The following is a 22,549-nucleotide window of genomic DNA, read 5'->3' as shown; positions in this document are numbered from 1 at the left end:
ATGGCATTTGGAACTTTAGGTGTATCTTTCTTTTTTAGAGCCTAACAGGGTCTCTATACTGTAACTGATGAGTTTTGTGAAATTACATAACCCTATAGCTTTATTTATTTTGCATTTTTTTTTTTGTTGGTATTTGTACTGCAGCTTTTGATGAGTATATGTTAGGAATATGTATATGTATATGTTAGGAAGCTAGTATGAATATTACTGTACTCTCTCCTGGTACTTGAGATGTCAAAAAAACTCTAATAATAAAGGCGGTATATATAATGGGGCCGTAGGGTGTCTGACTCACTAGTTCAATTAAAGCAAATGATTCTTTGTTATGTTCCTGTGGAAACTGATCCCCAGTGTGTTTTGAGCTGTAAAACTGGTGTCTAATGTCATGGTGAGCAGGGTCTGTCATTCCATTTCCTGGTAGGGAACAGTTTTGTGTGCTCAGAATCTTTGGAAATATTATTGCAAAGTGTACAGTCTGGTCACCAAACGCTGAACTAGACTATGTTTTTAAGCACTTAAGGACCTTAAGTGTTTTTCAGATTTGGTTTTTGCAAGACTAAAACAATTTTTTCTGCTAGACAATTACGTAAAACCCCCAAACATTATATATATTTTTTTCTAACACCCAATAGAATAAAATAGTGGTCATTGCAATACTTTTTGTCACACCGTATTTGCGCAGCGGTCTTACAAGTGCACTTTTTTTGGAAAAAATGCACTTTTTTTAATTAAAAAATAAGACAACAATAAATTTGGCCCAATTTTTTTATATATTGTGAAAGATAATGTTACGCCAAGTAAAATGATACCCAACATGTCACGCTTAAAAATTGCGCCCGCTCGTGGCATGGCGTCAAACTTTTACCCTTAAAAATCTCGATAGGCGACGTTTAAAAAATTCTATAGGTTGCATTTTTTTAGTTACAGAGGAGGTCTAGGGCTAGAATTATTGCTCTCGCTCTAACAATCGCGGCAATACCCCACTTGTGTGATTTGAACACCGTTTTCATATGCAGGCGCTACTCGTGTATGCGTTCGCTTCTGCGCGCGAGCTCGTCGGGACGGGGCGCTTTAAAAAAAATCATTTTTTTGTTTCCTTATTTATTTTTATTTATTTTATTACTTTTTACACTGAAAAAAATAATTTGATCACTTTTATTCCTATTATAAGGAATGTAAACATCCCTTGTAATAGAACAAAGCATGACAGGTCCTCTTAAATATAAGATCTGGGGTCAAAAAGATCTCACATCTCATATTTAGACTAAAATGCAAGAAAAAAAAATTGAAACTGTAATTTTTTCAAATGACAAAAAAAACATGTTTCTTTAAGACGCTGGGCGGGACTGACGTTTTGACATCACTTCCGCCCAGCAGAGCTATGGGGACGGGTGAAGGACATTTTTCCCTCACTCGCACCCCCAGTCAGCTGCCGAACAGGCGCGTTCGCCTCCGCCGCTACCGACGGCAACGGTAAGCGGCGGAGGGCGCGGGAGGGGGGGGGGCCCTCTCCCGATAACGGCGATCTCGCGGCGAATCTGCCGCGAAGACCGCTGTTATCGTGTACAGGACCCTTAGCACTAAAGATGGATACCTCGGTTGTGGCAGCAGCTGCTGCCGTTACCGAGATATCCATCTTTAAAGTGCCAACGTATATGTACATGAGCGGGTCTAGAAGTGGTTAAAAAGGCAGGCTTTTAAAGTGGTGAGCAATCCAGAAGCTATATGTTACTTAAGTCTCACCAGTGACTGTAGATCACCACAGTCTCTAGCTGCGTGGACGGCTGTGTGTACTGGGGCCTAGGCAAGGTGATTTCAAGCCTTGCAGATCCTTTGTTTTCAGGAAATTTGCCATGTTTAGGTGGCAGCTTGTATGGAGAACCTGAGGAGGTACTTCAATTTGTGGATCCCCTTGTAGTTTATAACATTTAAACTAGTCTAGAAGTTCTAGAAGTTGAAAGGTAATAAAGGCTGGTGCAGAAGCTAGGTAGGTTTTCTGGTGTGCAGAGATTAAGGTTCTTCCTATGAATGTTGCAAAGGAAAAATGGTGGTTATCTCTCAATCTCTCACCTTGACTACTCCAACTCCCCCCTCATTAACTTACCTTTACATAGGCTATCCCCCCCTTCAGTCCATCATGAATGCTGCTGCCAGACTTGTCCACCTAACCCACTGTTCAGTGTCTGCCACCTATCTCTGCCAATCCCTCCATTGGCTGCCACTCACACAACAAATTAAAATACTAACAACTTACAAAGCCATCCATAACTTGGCACACAGCTACATCACCAAACTAGTCTGAAAATACCAACCAAATTGTTCTCTTCGTTCCTCCCAAGACTTCCTGCTCTCGAGCTCCCTTGTCATCTCCTTCGCTCGCCTTCAGGACTTGTCCCCGAGCCTCTTCCATTTTATAGAACTTACTTCCCCAATCTGTCCAGCAATCTCCTCCTACTCTGTCCACTTTTAGGCTATCCCTAAAAATCCTTTTCTTCAGGGAAGCCTATCCTACCTCCACCGAACAACTGTACTTCCACTTCCTCCATCAGCTCATCCCTGACAGTTATTACCTTTTATATCACGTGACCCTCCCTTTTGGATTGTAAGCTCTGAGGCCCCGTACACACGACCGAGTTCCTCGGCAGAATTCAGCCAGAAACTCGATCGGAGCCGTATTCTGCCGAGAAACCCGGTCGTGTGTACACTTTTGGCCGAGGAAAACCGACGAGGAACTCATCAAGCCAAATAGAGAAGATGTTCTCTATTTCCTCATTAGTCAATGGGGAAACTTGGCTCGCCGAGATCCTCGGCGGCTTTACAAGGAACTCGACGAGCAAAACAATGTGTTTTGCCCGTCGAGTTTCTCGGACGTGTGTACGGGGCCTGACAGGCAGGGCTCTCTGATTCCCCCTGTATTGGATTATATTGTAACTGTACTATCTGCTCTCATGTTGTAAAGCGCTGCACAAACTGTTGGCTCTATTTAAATCCTGAATAATAATAATCAGAATTCTTCCTTTTTTCTTCCTCATTTTGTGTATTAGACCAAATGCATGTGTTACATTAGAATGACAAATAAATTATATTTTCTTATTCGTTATGCACCTAATTATTGTTATTTTTATTTTTCACAGCTCCAGAATGAGCCAGGAGCGTAGATCTGCCGAGTTTGCATCTGAGCAGACAACGCATTCAACAATCTTGCCGGAGTCCCATCAGAATGGCACAGATATATCAACCAAGCATAATGTTTTCTCCGACATGAAGGACAAATTTATGAATGAACTGAGCAAACTACCAAGTAAGTAGAAGTGGTATTCATTTTTCCTGGGATCCTGTGTGCTGAGAATCAATGTATCTCCATTTGTCCTGGAGGAGAGACTGTCACGTTGAATTCTTACAACTATGTAGTTTCAAAGGAAGCCTGATCTGAGAGAAGACATTAATCACAAGCCATGCATAGGCAGCTATGCTGAAAGGTTATTGAAGGGGCATGTAAAAGTTAAAGGTTGAGGTGTTATTTGAATAGCTTTAAAGGTCCCTTATGTATTTCCAATATTTTCTCATGAAAACAAAGACTTTGTTTGCTCATCTATCATGTCATCTATTCAGAAACTGAAGGTAGTCCAATGACTTTCTCAAAGGTGATGAGAAAGTCATGAGAAAGTCATTGGACGAAACGCGTTTATTTATTTAGCCATTTTTTTGCATACATATACACCTGTTTTGTTTGTACATACTGATTCCTTGGTTGGATAGTTACCTTGATTTAATAACTGCACTACCACTGCAATATTCCTGGAATTGTGGGACACATCGTGTCCGATTACAGACTGCTATTTATCTATTTAGCCATTTTTTCGCATATAGGCTATCATATATACACACCTGCTGTGTTTTGCATATACCTATTCCTTGGTTGGAAAGTTACCTTGATTTATTTACTGCATTACCATTGCAATATTTTCTTGGGATATTTCTTTAGTTTCGTTAATCACCTACTGGCAAGACAGCACTTATTGGGCTAGATTCAGATAGGTGAGCGGATCATTTACGTTACGCCGCCGCAAGTTTTTCAGGCAAGTGCTTTATTCACAAAGCACTTGCCTGTAAATTTGCGGCGGCGTAGCGTAAATCCACCCGGCAGAATTCAAATTTGGCGGGTAGGGGGCGTGTATGATTTAAATGATGCACGTCCCCGCACCAAACGAACTGCGCACGCGCCAGCCGCGACTGAATCCCAGTGCGCATGCTCCAAATGATGTCGGCAACTCGTCATGCTTTCGTCGTGAACGTAAATTACGTCCAGCCGTATTCGCAAACGACTTACGCAAACGACGTAAAAAATTCAAAACTAGGCGCAGGAACGACGGCCATACTTAACATAGGATACGCCACACATACCCCTCATATAGCAGGGGTAACTATACGCCGGAAAAAGCCGAACGCAAGCGACGTAAAAAAAAACCGCCGGGCGGTCGTTCGTTTCTGAATCGGCGTAACTCCTCATTTGCATATTCCTCGCGTATACAAATGGAAGCGCCACCTAGCGGCCAGCGTGAGATTGCATCCTAAGATCCGACGGTGTAAGTCACTTACACCTGTCGGATCTTAGGGATATCTATGCGTAACCTGATTCTATGAATCAGGCGCATAGATACGACGGCCGGACTCAGAGATACAACGGCGTGTCAGGAGATACGCCGTCGTATCTCCTTTCTGAATCCGGGCCATTGTGTTTTATTCTTTCATTTTGTTAATTTTTGAGCACAGTCTCATCACAGATAGTCCCTAGCCCGCTGGCTTGCTTCAGGAAGGCATAGGGTCACAAATCATCATCACATCTATATTTATATTTATATTAACACCCCATCACTATTAGAATTTCATCACAAGGGAATTCTAGGTTCATCAATAGGGATTACCTTCTGTAGATTTATAAGGTGGCTCTTCTCGCATATGAGCACACCTACCAGGGGTTTCCCGACATTGGATATTACACATAAAGCACTGTGCACACTATCACAGTTGGTTTAGGGGAATCACCCAATTGTGTATTGGATTTACACACGGTTAGCTCACAAGGGAGCGCCATCACCTCTTGATATATATTTACCTTGAATCCATACCCCTCGACTGGGGGGTCTGTCAGGGGGGCAGCAGCCAATTACCCCACCGTAGCGCGGAATTTATTTTATTTTAGCTCTATGCCCTGAGCTCACCATTTTTGAAGCCTATTAGAGCCTCTAATCATGTGCTTAAAAAAAAAAAACCTCTCCCATTGAAATGTGTGTGTCCGGCGCCTTGCATGTAGATTGGGGGATGGCACACATTGACAGGGGGGCTGATATGTTAAAGTGGAACTGAACTGAAATAATAAAAATGATTAGCATGTATAGTTTTTTGACAGTATGACACTGTATGCCATAAAACCCCTTGCTCTTCCTACTGTCACTACTTGCACTTTCTACCATAACTGTATCTAAAAAAACACCAGTTCTTTGCAAACTGACAATCATTCATAATCTACTACAAGTATTATGGAAAATATAAATAATAATCTTTGCAGATGTTACCATCTCATATCAAATGTTCAACATTTTGGGAAAGTGGATTTATAATTTAAATGGTTCCTCTGTATCATCACAAATTGGCAGAGAAAGAAAATTGCAAATGACCAAAAACATATAAATAAATGAAGCTTCACACCATCATCCTTGCTTTGACGCATTAGCTGCTTGGCTCAGTGAATGGGATGCACTGAAAATGCATGAGACAGACAAGCTTTATGCTTTTAATAATTTAACAACACATCCCCAGTTAATATGGCTTCTACTGAGCACTGATTTGAATTATCTCTATTCATTAAGAATGGATGATAGCAAAACACACATGTTCAGTTCTCGCTCTGCTGTTGTATTCATCCTTATTCTTTTTCACCTAAATTAAAAATGTATAGAAGTGGAAGAACTCATAAGGAAAATATTAGAAATGATGTGTGGATATTGGTAAAAAATTGGAAATGTAAGTTAATGTAGGGTTCTCTTTGTGACCCTTGTCGCAGATTACTATTATGTACCATTGTTTCGCAATTTTAATTTTATGGTGTACCTGTCATGGGGTTTCTTGCCACCAATACCTTCAGTTGTGTTTCACCAACCTTCAAATACTCAACAATAAAATAACTCAATGGAAAGAATAACTCAATGGAAAGAATAACAACTAACAATAAAGATATAAATGAAAAAAGTGCAGTGCTAAAATATGAATATTGAATATTGACATATCAGCATAATATAGTGTACAATGTGAATTGTGACTTCCGTGTACAACCAAATTTCATAAACATCATCAACTAATTTGTGAAAAAAGGTAAAATAAAGTGCTCTGTGCAAAAATATTTTCTATATGAAACCGACATTAGTTCCCATTCGTGATACAAACACCAATTCATTTACATATGTTTGAAAGAAGATATCCAGGGGTGTTGACTTAACCACTTAAGACCCGGACCAAAATGCAGCTAAAGGACCCGGCCAGGTTTTGCGATTCGGCACTGTGTCGCTTTAACAGGAAATTGCGCGGTCGTGCGACGTGGCTCCCAAACAAAATTGGCGTCCTTTTTCCCCCACAAATAGAGCTTTCTTTTGGAGGTATTTGATCACCTCTGCGGTTTTTATAAACAAAAATAGAGCGACAATTTTGAAAAAAAATGAATATTTTTTGCTATAATAAATATCCCCCAAAAATATATCAAAAAATGTTTTTTTTCCTCAGTTTAGGCCGATACGTATTCTTCTACATATTTTTCCTAAAAAAAAAAAATCGCAATTTTGAGAAAAATTCAATATTTTTTACTTTTTGCTATAATAAATATCCCCCAATAATATATAAAAAAACATATTTTTTTTCTCAGTTTATGCCGATACGTATTCTTCTACCTATTTTTGGTAAAAAAAATCGCAATAAGCGTTTATCGGTTGTTTGCGCAAAATTTATAGCGTTTACAAAATAGGGGATAGTTTTACTGCATTTTTATTAATATTTAGCGTTTTTTTTCATGACTGCGACATTATGGCGGACACTTCGGACAATTTTGACACATTTTTGGGACCATTGTCATTTTCACAGCAAAAAATGCATTTAAAATGCATTGTTTATTGTGAAAATGACAATTGCAGTTTGGGAGTTAACCACAAGGGGGCACTGATGGGGTTATGTGTGACTTCAAGTGTGTTTACAACTGTAGGGGGTGTGGCTGTAGGTGTGACGTCATCGATTGTGTCCCCCTATAAAAGGGATCACACGATCGATGACGCCGCCACAGTGAACAACGGGGAAGCTGTGTTTACACACAGCTGTCCCCGTTCTTCAGCTCCGGGGACCGATCGCGGGACTCCAGCGGCGATCAGGTCCGCGGGTCCCGCGGTCACGCTCACGGAGCTACCCAGCGCGCCCACGACCCACGGCTGGGTACTAGCACAGCACGTACCTGTACGTGCATGTGCCCAGCTGTGCCATTCTGCCGACGTAAATGTGCAGGAGGCGGTCCTTAAGTGGTTAAGGAGTCACCAAGATGTGTACATCCATCACCCAGGAGAGAAGATTAAATACACTTACACGCATAAACCAAGCGTGTAGTATCAAAAATCCAGATGGCGGTCACGGTATCCAAAGGTGTAAACGATGCAGTTTCTCCTTCGCAGCTGAGCCACTTATGGCAACATCAACCAATCGTATTGTGGTAAGGATCAAGATGGTGATCAAGGTGGTATCCTAAAGTGATACATTTTTCCCCACAGCAGAACCTAGGCATTTGTATATCTAAAAAGGAATTTGAAGACCTTCACTTGTCTGCATCAGAACTTAAATGGTATTTTAGTTCTGATACAGACTGCACATTGTAGCCAATCAGCTTCCAACTTGACCTAGTTCAGTTAAAGTGTTTGTCAAGTCAAAACGAAAAAAACATTGCACTGTCTCTAAATAAAATAAATGTGATTTCTCATATGTGCACTGTATTTCCTGCTGCCGATGCTGTAATATACCTGGTGGATCCTGCCTGTGCTGCTCCACCCACAAGGCTACGGTAGCATGATAGCCAATCCAAGCTACCATAGTCAGTTCATGTCTTGTGGTATCACGCCAAAGATACAGGTCAGTTAGACTTGTATCTTCCGTGGTCAGTTAGAATCCCCACCAATCCTTGCTCTCGATTGGGGAAATGATGGGGGAAGTGACGTTTGCTGCTCAGCCTGATTGTGTTCCATTGCCATGGAATCACAGGACCCCGGCTGCAATGTCACTTCCAATTATGTCTTACTGCCCCGACACTGGACATGCCCATCGGCAGGTCCGTGCATCGCTGTGGAGCTGACAACAATCACATGACCTGCAGTTTGAAACTGGAGAGCACAGCAGAGGTAAGTTTAAAAAAAAAAAAAAAACTCACAATGCAGCTAAACCCAGACTATGAAAAATGGTCATTGCATGCTATATAAAAGGGTTCATACTCACAAAGCCACCAAAACATTTTTTTTTTGTGTAGAGTGAAATATACCTGGTTGATCCTGCCTTCAGCTATCCCTCCAATCTTCTCTGTGTCCCCACTGCAGCCTGAGATTGTGTAGATCAGCTGTTGTCCTCTACAGAGCATGCTCAATTTCAGTTTCCAGTTAAGCCCTTCATTTCCTCCTTTGTCTTATCTGTGCAGCCTACATTACTAATAAAGTTACACATATGGGTGTAAACACAGTGGTAAATAACCCTCCCATCCCTCCCTCCTCCTCCATGTCCTCCTATTGGTAAACACTGTGGGGGAGTGGTGGGATATACATTAGTATGCTGAAGAAACTCACAAAAATACCTTGTTTTAAGATAGATCAATATGAAATATATATAATGTAATTGCTAATACCTGTAAAGTAAGACAAAAGAGGCGTGTATACAGATGCCGTCTGAACAAAAACTAATCGAAAACTAGTGTCAATCATCTCTGACTCCGCCTACACCATATTAATGGCTAAAAATGTACATTTGATGTTCAATTAAGATTTATAGGGAGCTGTAAAACAGTTATTTAATCATTATGATCTATTTTAAATTTCACTTATGAAACATTTGTTTTTAGTCATGTGACCGGCACAACACTAATCAGGTCTGGCCAGACACAGACTCACATTGTAGAGAGCATGCATCAGTAGAGTAATAGGAGCCCCCCCCCCCCCCCCCAAGGATCTTTCCCTGCAGATGCAAAAGAACAGGGAGAGATCATGTGACCAAACAAGTAGCCCCAACACTAGTGGAGGCTGGTGCTATATTTTTTTGGGGGGGAGCAGACAATGCATCCACAGATAACTCCCCTCCCCCCGGTCAGTCAGGTCACATGTACCACCCAAGGGTCACTAGCCCCGCATTTACCCCGTCTAGGTCACGGGCAGCCATTCCTCCAGTCGGCGGCTTCCCTTGTGTCTCCTCCTCCTCTGCATTCTTGCTTAGACGAGAAAGCAGGAAGAGCTGCCCTGCAGCATCAAAACAAAAAGAAAGCACTGAAAATAATGATAACCGATTGTGGTAAGAGGGAGGGGGTGAGCCAGGTACCATCACTTAGGCCCAGATTCACAAAAGAGATACGACAGCGCATCTTCAGATACGCCGTTGTATCTCTGACTAGCGCCGTCGTATCTATGCGACTGATTCATAGAATCAGTTACGCATAGATTTTCATTTGTTTTTGTTTTTGAAAAGAAACAAAATGAAAATAAAAATATAGAATTGAAAAAAAAAAAAAAGATTTTCATTAGATCCGACAGGCATAAGTCTCTTACGCCGTCGGATCTTAACTGCAATTTTTTTTTGCCCGCTAGGTGGCGCTTCTGTCGATTTCCCTGTCGAGTATGCAAATTAGCTAGATACGCGAATTCCCGAACGTACGTGCGGCCGACTCAGTAAACTTACGACATTTACGTTAGGCTTTTCCCGGCGTAAAGTTGCCCCTGGGTCTATGAGGTGCAGTCAATGTTAAGTATGGCCGTCGTTCCCGCGTCGAAAATGTAAAAAGTTACGTTGTTTGCGTAAGTCGTCCGTGAATGGTGCTGGATGTAATTTACGTCCACGTCAAAACCAATGACGTCCTTGCAATGTCATTTAGAGCAATGCACGCTGGGATATTTTAGGGACGGCGCATGCGCAGTTCGTTCGGCACGGGGACGCGCTTCATTTAAATGATACACGCCCCCTACCAGCCGAATTTGAATTCCGCCGGGTGATTTACGTTATGCCGCCGCAACTTTACACGCAAGTGCTTTGTGAATAAAGCACTTGCCTGAAAAACTTGCGGCGGCGTAACGTAAATTAGATACGTTACGCCCGCCCAAATTTACGCCCATCTACGTGAATCTGCCCCATTGTGTTTAACAGTGAAGGTCCACTTTAACAGCAGGATTACCAGGTTTAAAAGTGTAGGGAAAAATCAATGCAGCCACCACATCTACTGCAAGGATCTGTCAGCTGCAATGCTATCAATTTTTGTTCTTGGGTTTAGATATGTTTTAAGCCTTTTTACTTTAGCATACCTTATGCCACGTACACGCGATCATTTTTCGGGTTGTAAAAAACAACGTTTTTCAGGCTCTAGAAAAAAATACGTTTTTTTCAACTTCATCATTAAAACGACGTTGCCCACACACGATCGTGAAAAAAAAAAGCTCTAGCAAAGCGTGGTGACGTACACCACGTACGACGGCACTATAAAGGGGAAGTTCCATTCGGATGACGCCACCCTTTGGGCTGCTTTAGCTGATTCCGTGTTAGTAAAAGACGATTCGCGCTTTTCTGTCTGTTACAGTGTGATTAATGTGTTTACTCAATTACGAACAGTAGTTTTACCAGAACAAGCGCTCCCGTCTCATAACTTGCTTCTGAGCATGCACAAGTTTTTCACGTCGTTAAAGCATTAACGTCATTTTTTACAACCCGAAAAACAACATTGTTTAAAACGTCGTGAAAAAAAAGAGCATGTTCAAAAAAGAATTTTGGCGTTTTTCAGAACCCGAAAAATGCTCTGAAGCCCACACACAATCGTTTTAAATTACATTTTTTAAAAACTTAATATTTTACAACCACGAAAAATGATCATGTGTACGCGGCATAACACTTGTCTTATGGATAATTAGTGACCTTCTGAGGTTTATACTAAATGCAAATATAAAAAAATGATATAAAATATAAATATAATATAAAAATAATTAGTGTCACACTTAAGCCCCGTACACACAAAGTACAAATGCGCATGCTCAGAACCAATGTTAAACTCAACCAACAATAGCAGAAGTTAACCAAAGGGTGGCGGTAAAGAGCAGAAAAACCACGTGATGTTGGGAAAGTGTTAGAAAAGTTTGCAGAAAGTCCGAGCGTGTGTATGCTATGGGTGTGATCGGACAAATCAATTAGGACAAAAATCCAAGGAAATTTTGTTGGATGTCCGACCGTGTGTACGAACCTTAATAATAATTACGCCAACTTAACCCTCAAAAGAACCATTTCCATATCAATCACATGGCTTAAACAGAGTACATGGTCAGAAGTTATCCATCTAGGCTCTTAACCCCTGATATATTAATCTTTAACCAATCTATAACTGGGGGGGGGGGGGGGGGTTGTTGTTACCTGTTTGCTGACTGTGGGACCTCAGACTTATATATTACCATCAGCATCCCATAGAGATAACAGAGGTCAGTCTTGACAATGGGGTGATGGCTGGTGCACAGGGTGGTCTTGCATGATGTTGCAGTGGTCCCTGGTATGCAGAAGCATCTTATGACAGTTCAGGGGTCCTTCATATTGAGAAGGGTCCAGTGTGCTGATGGAGGGGCCCCTGGTGCAGAGAGGGGCTTGGTTCAGCCATTGGTGCTCAGAGATGCTCTACATGGTGATTGTAAGTCACTGGGTATCCAGAGAGGTCATATGTGGTCATGGAGTGGCCCTTGGTGCGCATAGGGATCCTGTCTGGTGATGGAGGGGCCCCAGGTGTATAGAGGAGTCCTGTATGGTGATTATTGACCCTTAGTGAACCATAATTTGTATTTTTTTATGATTATTATTTTACTGCACTGACAATCCCATTGTTGATGTTTTTGCTGCAGATATGTGGTGCACCGACACCCATACTGGGCTTTCTTTTGCTGCACTGAAACCAACCCATGTTTTTGGGGTTTTTTTTTTTTTGCTGCAATGACACCAATCCTGAAAATATTTTGCTGCACTAACACCAACCCTTAGGATTTATTAATAAAGCCGCTGACAACAACGATGGGGGTTTTTATTGCTGTGGATGACACCAATGTTCAAGGTTATTATTGCAGTCACTAACACAGATGTTTATGGTTATTCAAACTCTACAGAAAAGCCTTGCTGTTCATTTATTACTTTTATTCCAGTAACAATTTACTTACTAAACATTTATTTTCGTGATTGAAATTGTGAAATAGATATTTTGTTTTATATATGTGGCGTTCTCAATCTCTTCTGAATATTTTTCATAACACTTGGCTCAAAAGATTGCCTACACCTGCTTTTGAATAGGTTTAATTCACAAAGTTGTATTCGTTATTTTTCATACTTGATTTGTCGCATTATGGTGTAAAGTGTTTCACTTCAAAACAAGAAAATATATGTCCATGAATGCGCATAATAGTGGTATGGCTTATAGCTCAGTCAGACAATATTACATCTGGAGACAGATTTGGTCAAGTGTGCCGACTAAACCAAAGTGTTGTGGGGGAATAGAGTGGAAGCTGATCATGGTGGGAGGGGGAAGTCATTTAGAGAAGATGCAGAGAGAGAGCTGACCATGGACAGGGGGTAAGAAAGGGCAGGAAGAATGGCAGCTAACTGTAGACTGGGAGGATATACAGGAAGCACAGTGCCAACTGATGGATCGGGGAGTAATAGATGACAGAGTGGACATTGATCAAAGTGGGGAATAAAGTAATTAAAAGAGTGATTGATGACTATGGAATACCATGAGGGAAGGAAGAGCAGAAGTTGACCACAGGCTTGTGTATTGTTGACTGTTGACAAGGGATAGAAGCAGTGTTGCCAACCTACCGGATTAAGATTTACTGATACAACACCCAAAATTTACTGGCAAAGCCAAGTTTTTACTGGCATTACTAAACGTTACAAAATGACAGTTTTAAGTGCAAATTTCAGTATTTAGGCTACAAACAAGTACAATATGCAATGAGCAATGTGATTTAAGTTAGATATTAAAAAAGCATATTTCCTATTTTATTTTTAATATAGTAAGTAAGTAGCTCAGGGACAGGACTCGGGAATTAGAATGGGTCACACACACATGAAACTGACTCTCACAGTGACACTGACAGCAGTGTGCAGCATCACAGATGATGCGGACACCTCACCGACACATCCCCTCCTGAGTCACAGTAACAGTCTCTCTCCACGCCAGATGGTCCCTTCAGTCCAAACAGCACTGCCAGTCCCACTCCCGTCCCGCAGACCCGCACACGAGGCTCTGGGCTGCTTCGCTCGGCTCCTTTGCACCATCACACAACATGCTATGGCACCACCTCGGCTAGACTCGCCCCCCCGACCGGAGCTATCCAAACACACTGTTGCAGTCACTTGAATGGTCTTGGCTGGCTCTGGGCCAGAACTGCACATGCAGAGTGTCAGAGCCATTTTTTGTACTGGAAACCTTTTACTTTCACTGGCATTTACTAGCAGGAGAAATGTGCCCATTTTTTACTGGCTACCAGACGGACTACTAGACGGTTGACAACATAGATCGATAGAAGAGGATAAGCAATGTTCATGGATCACTGGGAACTCACAATGGTGATGAGGGCAGAAGAGAGGATGATCATGAAAAGGAAAGATTCAGAGAAGGAACAGAATGGAAGGAGACATTGCATACGTACTTTGGAAATCCATTATGGCAGTCAGGAGGCAGTGGGGATAATTTAAGGAAAAATATTTCAATTTGAAATTGTCAACAGTATTAACTTTTCTTTACCATCTGCCATGAAAACTCTGCAGTGACGTACATTTTATGAGGGGGAAGAATCCAAGGTTTTTTTTTTTTTTGTATTTTATAATTTTTCTCAGCTCGAGCAATATGAACAGACAGAACATGGATAAACTTAAAGCGGAGGTTCACCCAAAAAGACAACTTTGGACCATCCAAACGAGCATACTAGCATCAGCTAAAGCATGCCTTTTTTTTTTTTTATGCGCTGTACTTACGGTTTAATCCGTAACTTTTGTTTCAGACACCCCTGGGGAATGGGCGTTCCTATGAAGAGTGGAACATGATTGATGGCCGCCTATGGCACGTCCCACATTCCGAAAATAGCCGGAGTAGGACTTGGCTCTTCACGGCGCTATACGGCGCCTGCGCATCAGACTAGAAGCTGACTGCGCAGGCGCCGTATATGTCGGGGTCCTATTTCGGCTTTTTTCGGAAGGCTTGACGCGCCATAGCTGGACGTTAATCAAGTACCCCTCTTCATAGGAACGCCCATTTCCCGGCCGGAGTCTGAAACGAAAGTTACGGATTAAACCGTAAGTACAGCTCAAAAAAAAAAAAAAAGGCATACTTTAGCTGACGCTAGTATGCTCGTTTGTATTGTAGATCAAGAAAAAAATAATTCAGGGTGAACCCCCGCTTTAACAAAAGCATTAGTTTCTTACATAATATTACTGGGCCAGGAAAAAGTGCACACAAACAATGAATAGCACCAGCATCCCTTAAATTATATACATTAACATAAACATTGGTATTAAGCAGGTTGGGAGTGGTTTGATAATAAAGAAACGTGACGAAAAATGCTAGAGAAACCTGAGATGTACATTTTTTAAGATGCATTTATTTATTTTTATTATTTTTTACATACTCTCAAGGTGCTATGAACTTTTTTTATATGTCAGTTATGTAACGATAAAACATGAACCAGCTTAACCACTTCAGCCCGGAAGAATTGGCTGCTCAATGACCAGGCCATTTTTTGCGATACAGCACTGCTACGCTTTAACTGACAATTGCGCGGTGGAGTGACGTTGTACCAAAACAAAATTGACGTCATTTTTCCCCCACAAATAAAGCTTTCTTTTGGTGGTATTTGATCACCTCTGTGGTATAATTTTTTTGCGCTATAAACAAAAATAGAGCGTAAATTTTGAATAAAAAGCAATATTTTTTACTTTTTGCTATAATAAATATCCCCAAAAAATATATTAAAAAAACAATGTTTTTCCTCAGTTTAGGCTGATATGTATTCTTTTACATATTTTTGGTAAAAAAAATTGCAATAAGCGTTTATTGATTGGTTTGCGCAAAAGTTCTAGCGTTTACAAAATAGGGGATTGTTTTATGGCATTTTTATTAATATTTTTTTTTACTAGTAATGGCGGCGATCAGCGATTTTTTTTTATCATGACTGTGACATTATGGTGGACACATTGGACACTTTCGACGCTATTTTGGGACCATGGTCATTTATACAGCGATCATTGCTATAAAAATGCACTGATTACTGTGTAAATGACACTGGCAGGGAAGGGGTTAACCACTAGAGCGCGAGGAAGGGGTTAAGTGTGTCCTAGGGAGTGATTTTAACTGTGTGGGGACCGTGCTACCAGTGACATGACATTGATCACTGCTCCTGATGACAGGGAGCAGAAGATCAGTGTCCTGTCACTAGGCAGAACAGGGAAATGCCTTGTCTACACAGGCATTCCCCTGTTCTGCAGCTCCGTGACACGATTGCGGGACACCGGCGGACATCGGGTCCCGCGGGCACAGTCACGGAGCTCGCATCAGGCACGAAATTCAAAGAGACGTATATATACATTGCTTTGCACAGCCGTGCCATTCTGCCGACGTATAAGTGCGTGGGCCGGTCGGCAAGCGGTTAATTCTTAACCCCTTCTCAACCGCCATATAGCAAAATGACAGCCGGAAAGTGGTTCTGTTATCCTGGCTGGGCGTCATATGATGTCAAGTAGGATAAGCCAAGATTGCGCACCCACTGGGGCGCACAGCGCAGAGATTGGTGGTGTGGTGTGTCAGTTTGACACACCGCATCCCTGATCGAGGTAAAGAGCCTCTGATCAGCTGTGTCCAATAACAGTGTAAAAGGGAAAAGCCATGTATCGGCTTTTCCTCTACTCACGCTGACAGACGTGAGTAGAGTAGAGCCGAATGGCTGCTCTCCTGACGGGGGGGGGTTATCAGTGCAGCACCCCTGAGGATGTCCACCCAGGTCCACCAGATATGCCCACCCATGACCACCAGACCTGCACCACAATTTGAGGTGTCATTCATTAATGGCATCTCAAATGCGAGTACCACAATTTGTCATTCACACACCGGCGCTTTTAAATAGTGGGCAGAATTGCTGACGATTCAAAACGCTAAATTGTGAATGCATGGTGTTTTATATATATTTTCTTTCTCTACCTAGTATGGTCAAGACTGATTTTATTTAATTTTTATTAAGCCAACAGGGTGCAGTTTAGGCTCCCTTTTCACATGTCTTCCACTACTTCTTTTACTTCTTTGTTGTTTACAAAGTTCAGTATCTTAGATTGGAATTTACACATCACTGAATGAGCAGTGAGTCATTGCCTTGGATGACTCTGTTATATATGCTGTGCTATATCCACCCACTCCATTTAATTCACTTACTGCAAGTATCTGCTTTTATAAGCTTAAAGGGGTTGTAAACCTTCGTGTTTTTTCACCCTAATGCATCCTATGCATTAAGGTGAAAAAACACCTTGCACTCTCAGGCCTCCCAGTCCCCCGTTTTACTTACCTGAGCCCACAAACCTCCGTGGGCGCGATCCGTGGGCGCGATCCTTGGGCGGGATCCCGCAATTGTTTCCCCCAGCTTGAGGTGGCTATTCATTGGAGTTTGATAGCAGTGCAGCCATTGGCTCCCGCTGCTGTTAATCAAACCAATGGTGCGGCATGCCGGGGTTGGGGCCGAGTGATACAGTCAGCAGCTATGGACAAGCTTATGGACAAGCTCTTTAATGATCTTGTGACCCCTTTTTGCCGTATATGCCTTATGGATGCATCCACTGGAGGACCATCTGTCATGTAAATATACACTGCAATGTTCATTTATTTTATCTTTATTTAATTTCTTATATACACAATTCTATGTCATTAATCCATTACTCTGTATCATTGCAGATAACTATTTGTTCTCTGTCACTCACGTAATTCCTCGTTATCGTCCTGAAGAAGCCCCACGGCGAAACGTGCGTTGGCGACTTCTGAGGATTGTGCATACAGTGGTCATTTGTTGTAAATTGTATTGTATTGCTCTGTTATTCTTTGTAATTTAATATGTTATTAAACTTTATTTTTTAATATACTTCCTTGGCCTGAAAGTCTGACCATCAATATCTACGTAGTTGTTGTTTCCCCTTTACTAGTCAGCAGCTATGGTCGCTGACTGTATCACGGGAGTGCGCCCGCAAGCTAACCCCCTTGGGAGAGCTCTTCCCAGAACAGGGATTAGCTGTTGTGGGGAGGAGACGAGACAGCCACAGAGGGACCCCAGAAGACCAGAATCGGGGCCACTCTGTGCAAAACGAACTGCACAGTGGAGGTAAGTATGATATTTTTGTTATTTTTTTTTTAAATACATTTACAGCCCCTTTAACTGGTTATTGGAAAGAAATTAAACTTTTAGTTTGGACACCAAAAGTTAACCAAAGTTAAAATAATGCCTTTTCTTTAAAGGTACACCAATTTATGTACCTCCATCAGCCTGGTCAAGAGGTACAGAGATCTCTCTCACTACCAGCTGATTTAAACCCCTTTGCCTGCACTCTGCCCCCTTAGCAGTAGCTCTAAGCTCAGAAATGGAGGAAATAGTGGACCACACAGGGTTTGAGAGCTCACTCCTGTTATGGTGGGGGCAAACAGTAACAGCTGGGAGTGTCTTAGCAATGTCCTACAAGGCACGATGGGGGGATGCCAACTCAGGGAATTCTTCAGCCAGGCTGCAGGAGGTAAATAAATAAACACAATTACAGCAAGGGCATTATTCGACTTTAATCAAAGCTCACAGTTTGTTTTTATCAACAGGTGCCCCTTTTTTTTTTTTTTTTTTTTTTTTTTTTTTTTGCATGCATATTTACTGTATTCTATATATTATAGATCCCAATGTAACATTATGTGGGTGCATCTGCATGGGTGTCACATTGGGAGCAGTGGCTGTGTCCGTGCAGCCGCTATGTACGAATTGACAGGAATGGGACTGCACAGGGATGCCTCGTGTGGAAAAACATAGCCCTCCATGGGCGTACTGTTATGCATGCCCCACGTTAATGAGGTCTTTGATTTAAGATTGTGCTTCTACAATTTTCTTGAGCCAGCTTTGTATTTTAACCACTTCCAACACAATTATGTAGATGTACATCATTTTGAGGATGTGGTTGTACCAGGGTGATTCCTGCAGCTAGAGGCATCACCCCGGTACCATTTTTTTAGAGCGGATGGTCGGCTTTTTATGTAATAACAACCGAAGCATCTAAGCAGCCACTCTGCCATTATCACAAGCAGCGGGAGGGGACACCCCCCCCCACCCGCTGTCTTCAGTCACTCCGCCCAGGTCCCCCGTGACACTAGGAGACCCGAGCAACCAGCCGGCACATCCGCTGGTTTGCCAGAGACCCATACAAAGCCAAAATCGGCTACGATCAGGTCTCAGATATAGTAACCCGGAAGCGACATCACGTACGGTTTACTCAGGAGCCAACGATGCCGATTTTAAAAATTCTAAGTATTAGAAAAAGCTGATTTTGAAATTTTTAATACTTTGAAGTGCAGAGGTCATTTAGACCACAGATCCCTCCATAAAAAGTACCTGTCACTTCCTATTACTGTCACAAAGGATGTTTACATTCCTTGTGACAGCAATAAAAGTGATCAGATTTATTTTTTAAAAGGACAGTGTAAAAATAAATAAATAAAATAAAAAATAATTAAAAAAAATGTTTTAAAGCGCCCCCGTCCCCACCTGCTTGGCAACAGAAGAAACACATACATAAGTCACGCCCGCAAATGTAAACAGTGTTCAAATCACACATGTGAGGTATCGGTGCGATCGTTAGAGCGAGTACAAAATAATTCTAACAAAATACCTCCTCTGTAACTCTAAACTGATAACCTTTAAAAATGTTTAAAGCGTCGCCTATGGACGTACCGTAGTTTGTCGCCATTCCAGGAGTGCGTGTAATTTTAAATCGTAACATGTTAGCTATCTATTTACTTGGCGTAACTTCATATTTCACACTATACAAAAAAAGTGCCTAACTTTACTGTTTCGTTTTTTTGTGAAGTGTATTTTTTTTCCCAAAAAATTGTGTTTGAAAGATCGCTGCGCAAATACCGTGTGACATAAAATATTACAATGACCACCATTTTATTCTCCAGAGTCTCTGCTAAAATATATTAAAAAAAAAATATATATATATATTTATATATATATATATATATATATATATATAATGTTTGGGGGTTCTAAGTCATTTTCTAGCAATAAATACTGATTTTAACTTGTACAAATGTCACAAATAGGCCTGGTCTTTAGATAGTTTGTTTGTATGTTGTGTTCACAACATAGTATACTTAATCACACAATGTGATTAGAATAGTTAGAATATAGATATTAATTAAAGAGGAGTACTGAAAAACTTTTTGAAGCTGTCAGTTAGTAGAAAGTTTTCAGGCTGCAGCACTACAGTAGTTAGGCCCCCGTACACACGTCCAAGAAACTCGACGAGCAAAACTCATCGTTTTGCTCGTCGAGTTCCTTGTGAAGCTGCCGAGGATCTCGGCGAGCCAAGTTTCCTCATTGACTAATGAGGAAATAGAGAACATGTTCTCTATTTGGCCCGACGAGATCCTCGTCGGTTACCTCGGCCAAAAGTGTACACATGACTGGGTTTCTCGGCAGAATACGGCTCCGATCGAGTTTCTGGCTGAATTATTCATAAAATCAATTACCTCTAAATTCTAGAGCTAGAGCCATATAAAGTCACTTAAACTGTCTAGTTGCAAGGCTGATGAAGGGGATACGTTTCCTCGAAATGCGTTCTCCAAGCAAATGAATCCAGTGATTAAGTAGCAGAGGAAGAAAAGTTCTACGAGAGGAAGAAGAGGGAGACTGAAAGAGAGGAGTATGTTCTCCAACTCTGGCGATCCATTGGCCTGATCGCAATCCATGCTGGTGGTTGCAGTGGCAGTTCTTAGCTAAATACAGCTTCATTTTTAAAGCTACTGCATGAGGATTTTATAATGTGAGTGTATGACTTACCGGTATACCTTTTTCCAATAAAACTTAAATACTACACTATGCATGTGTGCTTTGACTTGTATTTGGATCTTTTCTAGTTCACAGAGTGCTCTTCTCTGCTTCTCAAGAGCTTCAAGGCATAGCATATGAACTCTTTATGAACTTTTTGCATTTTATGTGGCTATATACTGGAGTACAAGTTACACAGATGACAGCTCCTTTGCTGTTTTTATTTCCTAGCAATTTTGGTTTACATTAGATTTTGTTAAAATTGCCAAAAAATCCAACTGTCACTTCTTTTTAACAGTGGCGATTGGAGGTTCTCTTTTCCATCAAACAAATGTTGTCAGACACATCCATCTGAGAACATCTTTATTGCGGCAAAGATAACAATCAAATACCAGTCATCACATGTCTGGGAAACCAAGGACAGTTTCAGTAATCATGTTTTCTCAAAGTATCTGTAATTATAACTATGCAACCAGTACTATATTTAAAAGCCCACGGGAGGGAAAACGTTTGACCCCTTCCAACCTACGTAAAGTTTCTAAACATGAGTTAGAAAACAGAATTGATTAACAAAAAAAAAAAAACTTTTTTTTTTTCTTTACAGCATCTCTAAACTTTTTTCTGAAACAACATTGCATACAGTAGTTCCTATAGATAACTACCCACATCTTAAACTTACTCTTTGTCAAAATTAATCCAATTTTTTTAAATTTTGAACTCTTATTATAAAGAATGGAACCTAGCTTATTAGTTTTATTGAATCTCAGGACACCAGTGGATTTTACTTTATTATCCAGTGAGCCTCCTGTTTTTTGACAGGTTACAATACCCAAAAACCTTAAGCATTTAATATTCCCTCTGTGCACGTCTTATACTTGTTTAACCATAAATGGACTTGAGAAAAAGAAAACTCACAAATTTAAATTGTGTGGTTTATTTTTTAAGAAGGTATGTCAAAATTTTTGCCAAAAAAAAATAGCTTTGCAGGAAGTGGGCTTTTATTGTCTGCATTTGCTCCAGGGTGTAGGGGGGGGGGGGGCTTTACTATACTCCAAACATACATCCTGTGTGCAGTATGCCAATTATTTTGAGTCATAATCTAAATCTGTACAAATCAGTCTTTATCCTTCTATTCCAATGTACCACTCTCTTAAAGAAATTGTTATGCATATGCTGATAGTCTAGATCAGGGTTTCTCAACTAGGGTTCCTCCAGAGGTTGCTAAGGGTTCCTTGAGCAAATTTCAATTACGGTCTCTCAGATAAGTTCCCACTTAACCACTTCAGCCCTGGACCATTTGGCTGCCAAATGACCAGGCCACGTGTTTGCGATTCGGCACTGCGTCGCTTTAACTGACACTTGTGCGGTCGCGCGACATGGCTCTGAAACAAAATTGACGTCCTTTTTTTACTACAAATAGAGCTTTCTTTTGGTGGTATTTGATCACCTCTGTGATTTTTATTTTTTGCGCTATAAACAAAAATAGAGTGACAATTTTGAAAAAAAAGCTATATTTTTTATTTTTGCTATAATATCCATCAAAAAAATTTCCTCAGTTTAGGCCAATATGTATTCTCCTACATATTTTTGGTAAAAAAAATTGAAATAAGCATTTATTGATTGGTTTGCGCAAAAGTTATAACGTCTATATTGGGGATAGTTTTATGACATTTTTATTAATATATATTTTTTTTACTAGTAATGGCGGCGATCAGCGATTTTTATCATGACGGCGACATTATGGCGGACATATCGGACACTTTTGTTGCTATTTTGGGACCATTCACATTTATAGTGAGCAGTGCTATAAAAATGCACTGATGACTGTATAAATGTGACTGGCAGTGAAGGGGTTAACCACTAGGGGGCTAGGAAGGGGTTAAGTGTGTCCTAGGGAGTGACTCTAACTGTTAGGGGCGTAGCTACGATTGACACATCACTGATCGCTCCTCCCGATGAGAGGGAGCAGAGGATCAGTGTCAGTGTCACTAGGCAGAATGGGGAGAATCCTGGTTTACACTGGCCACTCCCCGTTCTGCAGCTCTGTGACGCTTTTGCGGGACAGCAGTGGACATCAAGTCCACGGGTCCGGTGGGCACGGTCACGGGTGCTATCGACTTGGATGAGCACATCGCTGCATAGTGAGACAGGTGAGTGCCTATTTTTTAAAAGTCAGCAGCAGCAACTTCTATTTTTTTTTT

The 22,549-nt window shown here is 41.2% G+C and overlaps 1 protein-coding gene across 2 annotated transcripts in view; it reads left to right on the top strand.

Annotated features, from left to right (window-relative positions):
• Window positions 1-22,549, top strand: part of LOC120915353 (synaptotagmin-1-like) — a 275,825-nt gene that overhangs the window by 163,961 nt on the left and 89,315 nt on the right. For both annotated transcript variants that reach the window (XM_040325772.1, XM_040325773.1), the window contains exon 2: window positions 3,135-3,301. In XM_040325772.1, the coding sequence (XP_040181706.1) occupies window positions 3,142-3,301 (160 nt within the window). In that variant the 5' untranslated portion in view covers window positions 3,135-3,141. The remainder of the gene's footprint in view (window positions 1-3,134; window positions 3,302-22,549) is intronic.

This window comes from Rana temporaria, chromosome 10 (genome assembly GCF_905171775.1).
Source record: "Rana temporaria chromosome 10, aRanTem1.1, whole genome shotgun sequence".
NCBI classification, from domain to species: domain Eukaryota; kingdom Metazoa; phylum Chordata; class Amphibia; order Anura; family Ranidae; genus Rana; species Rana temporaria.
This window is presented reverse-complemented; position numbering and strand designations above follow the sequence as displayed.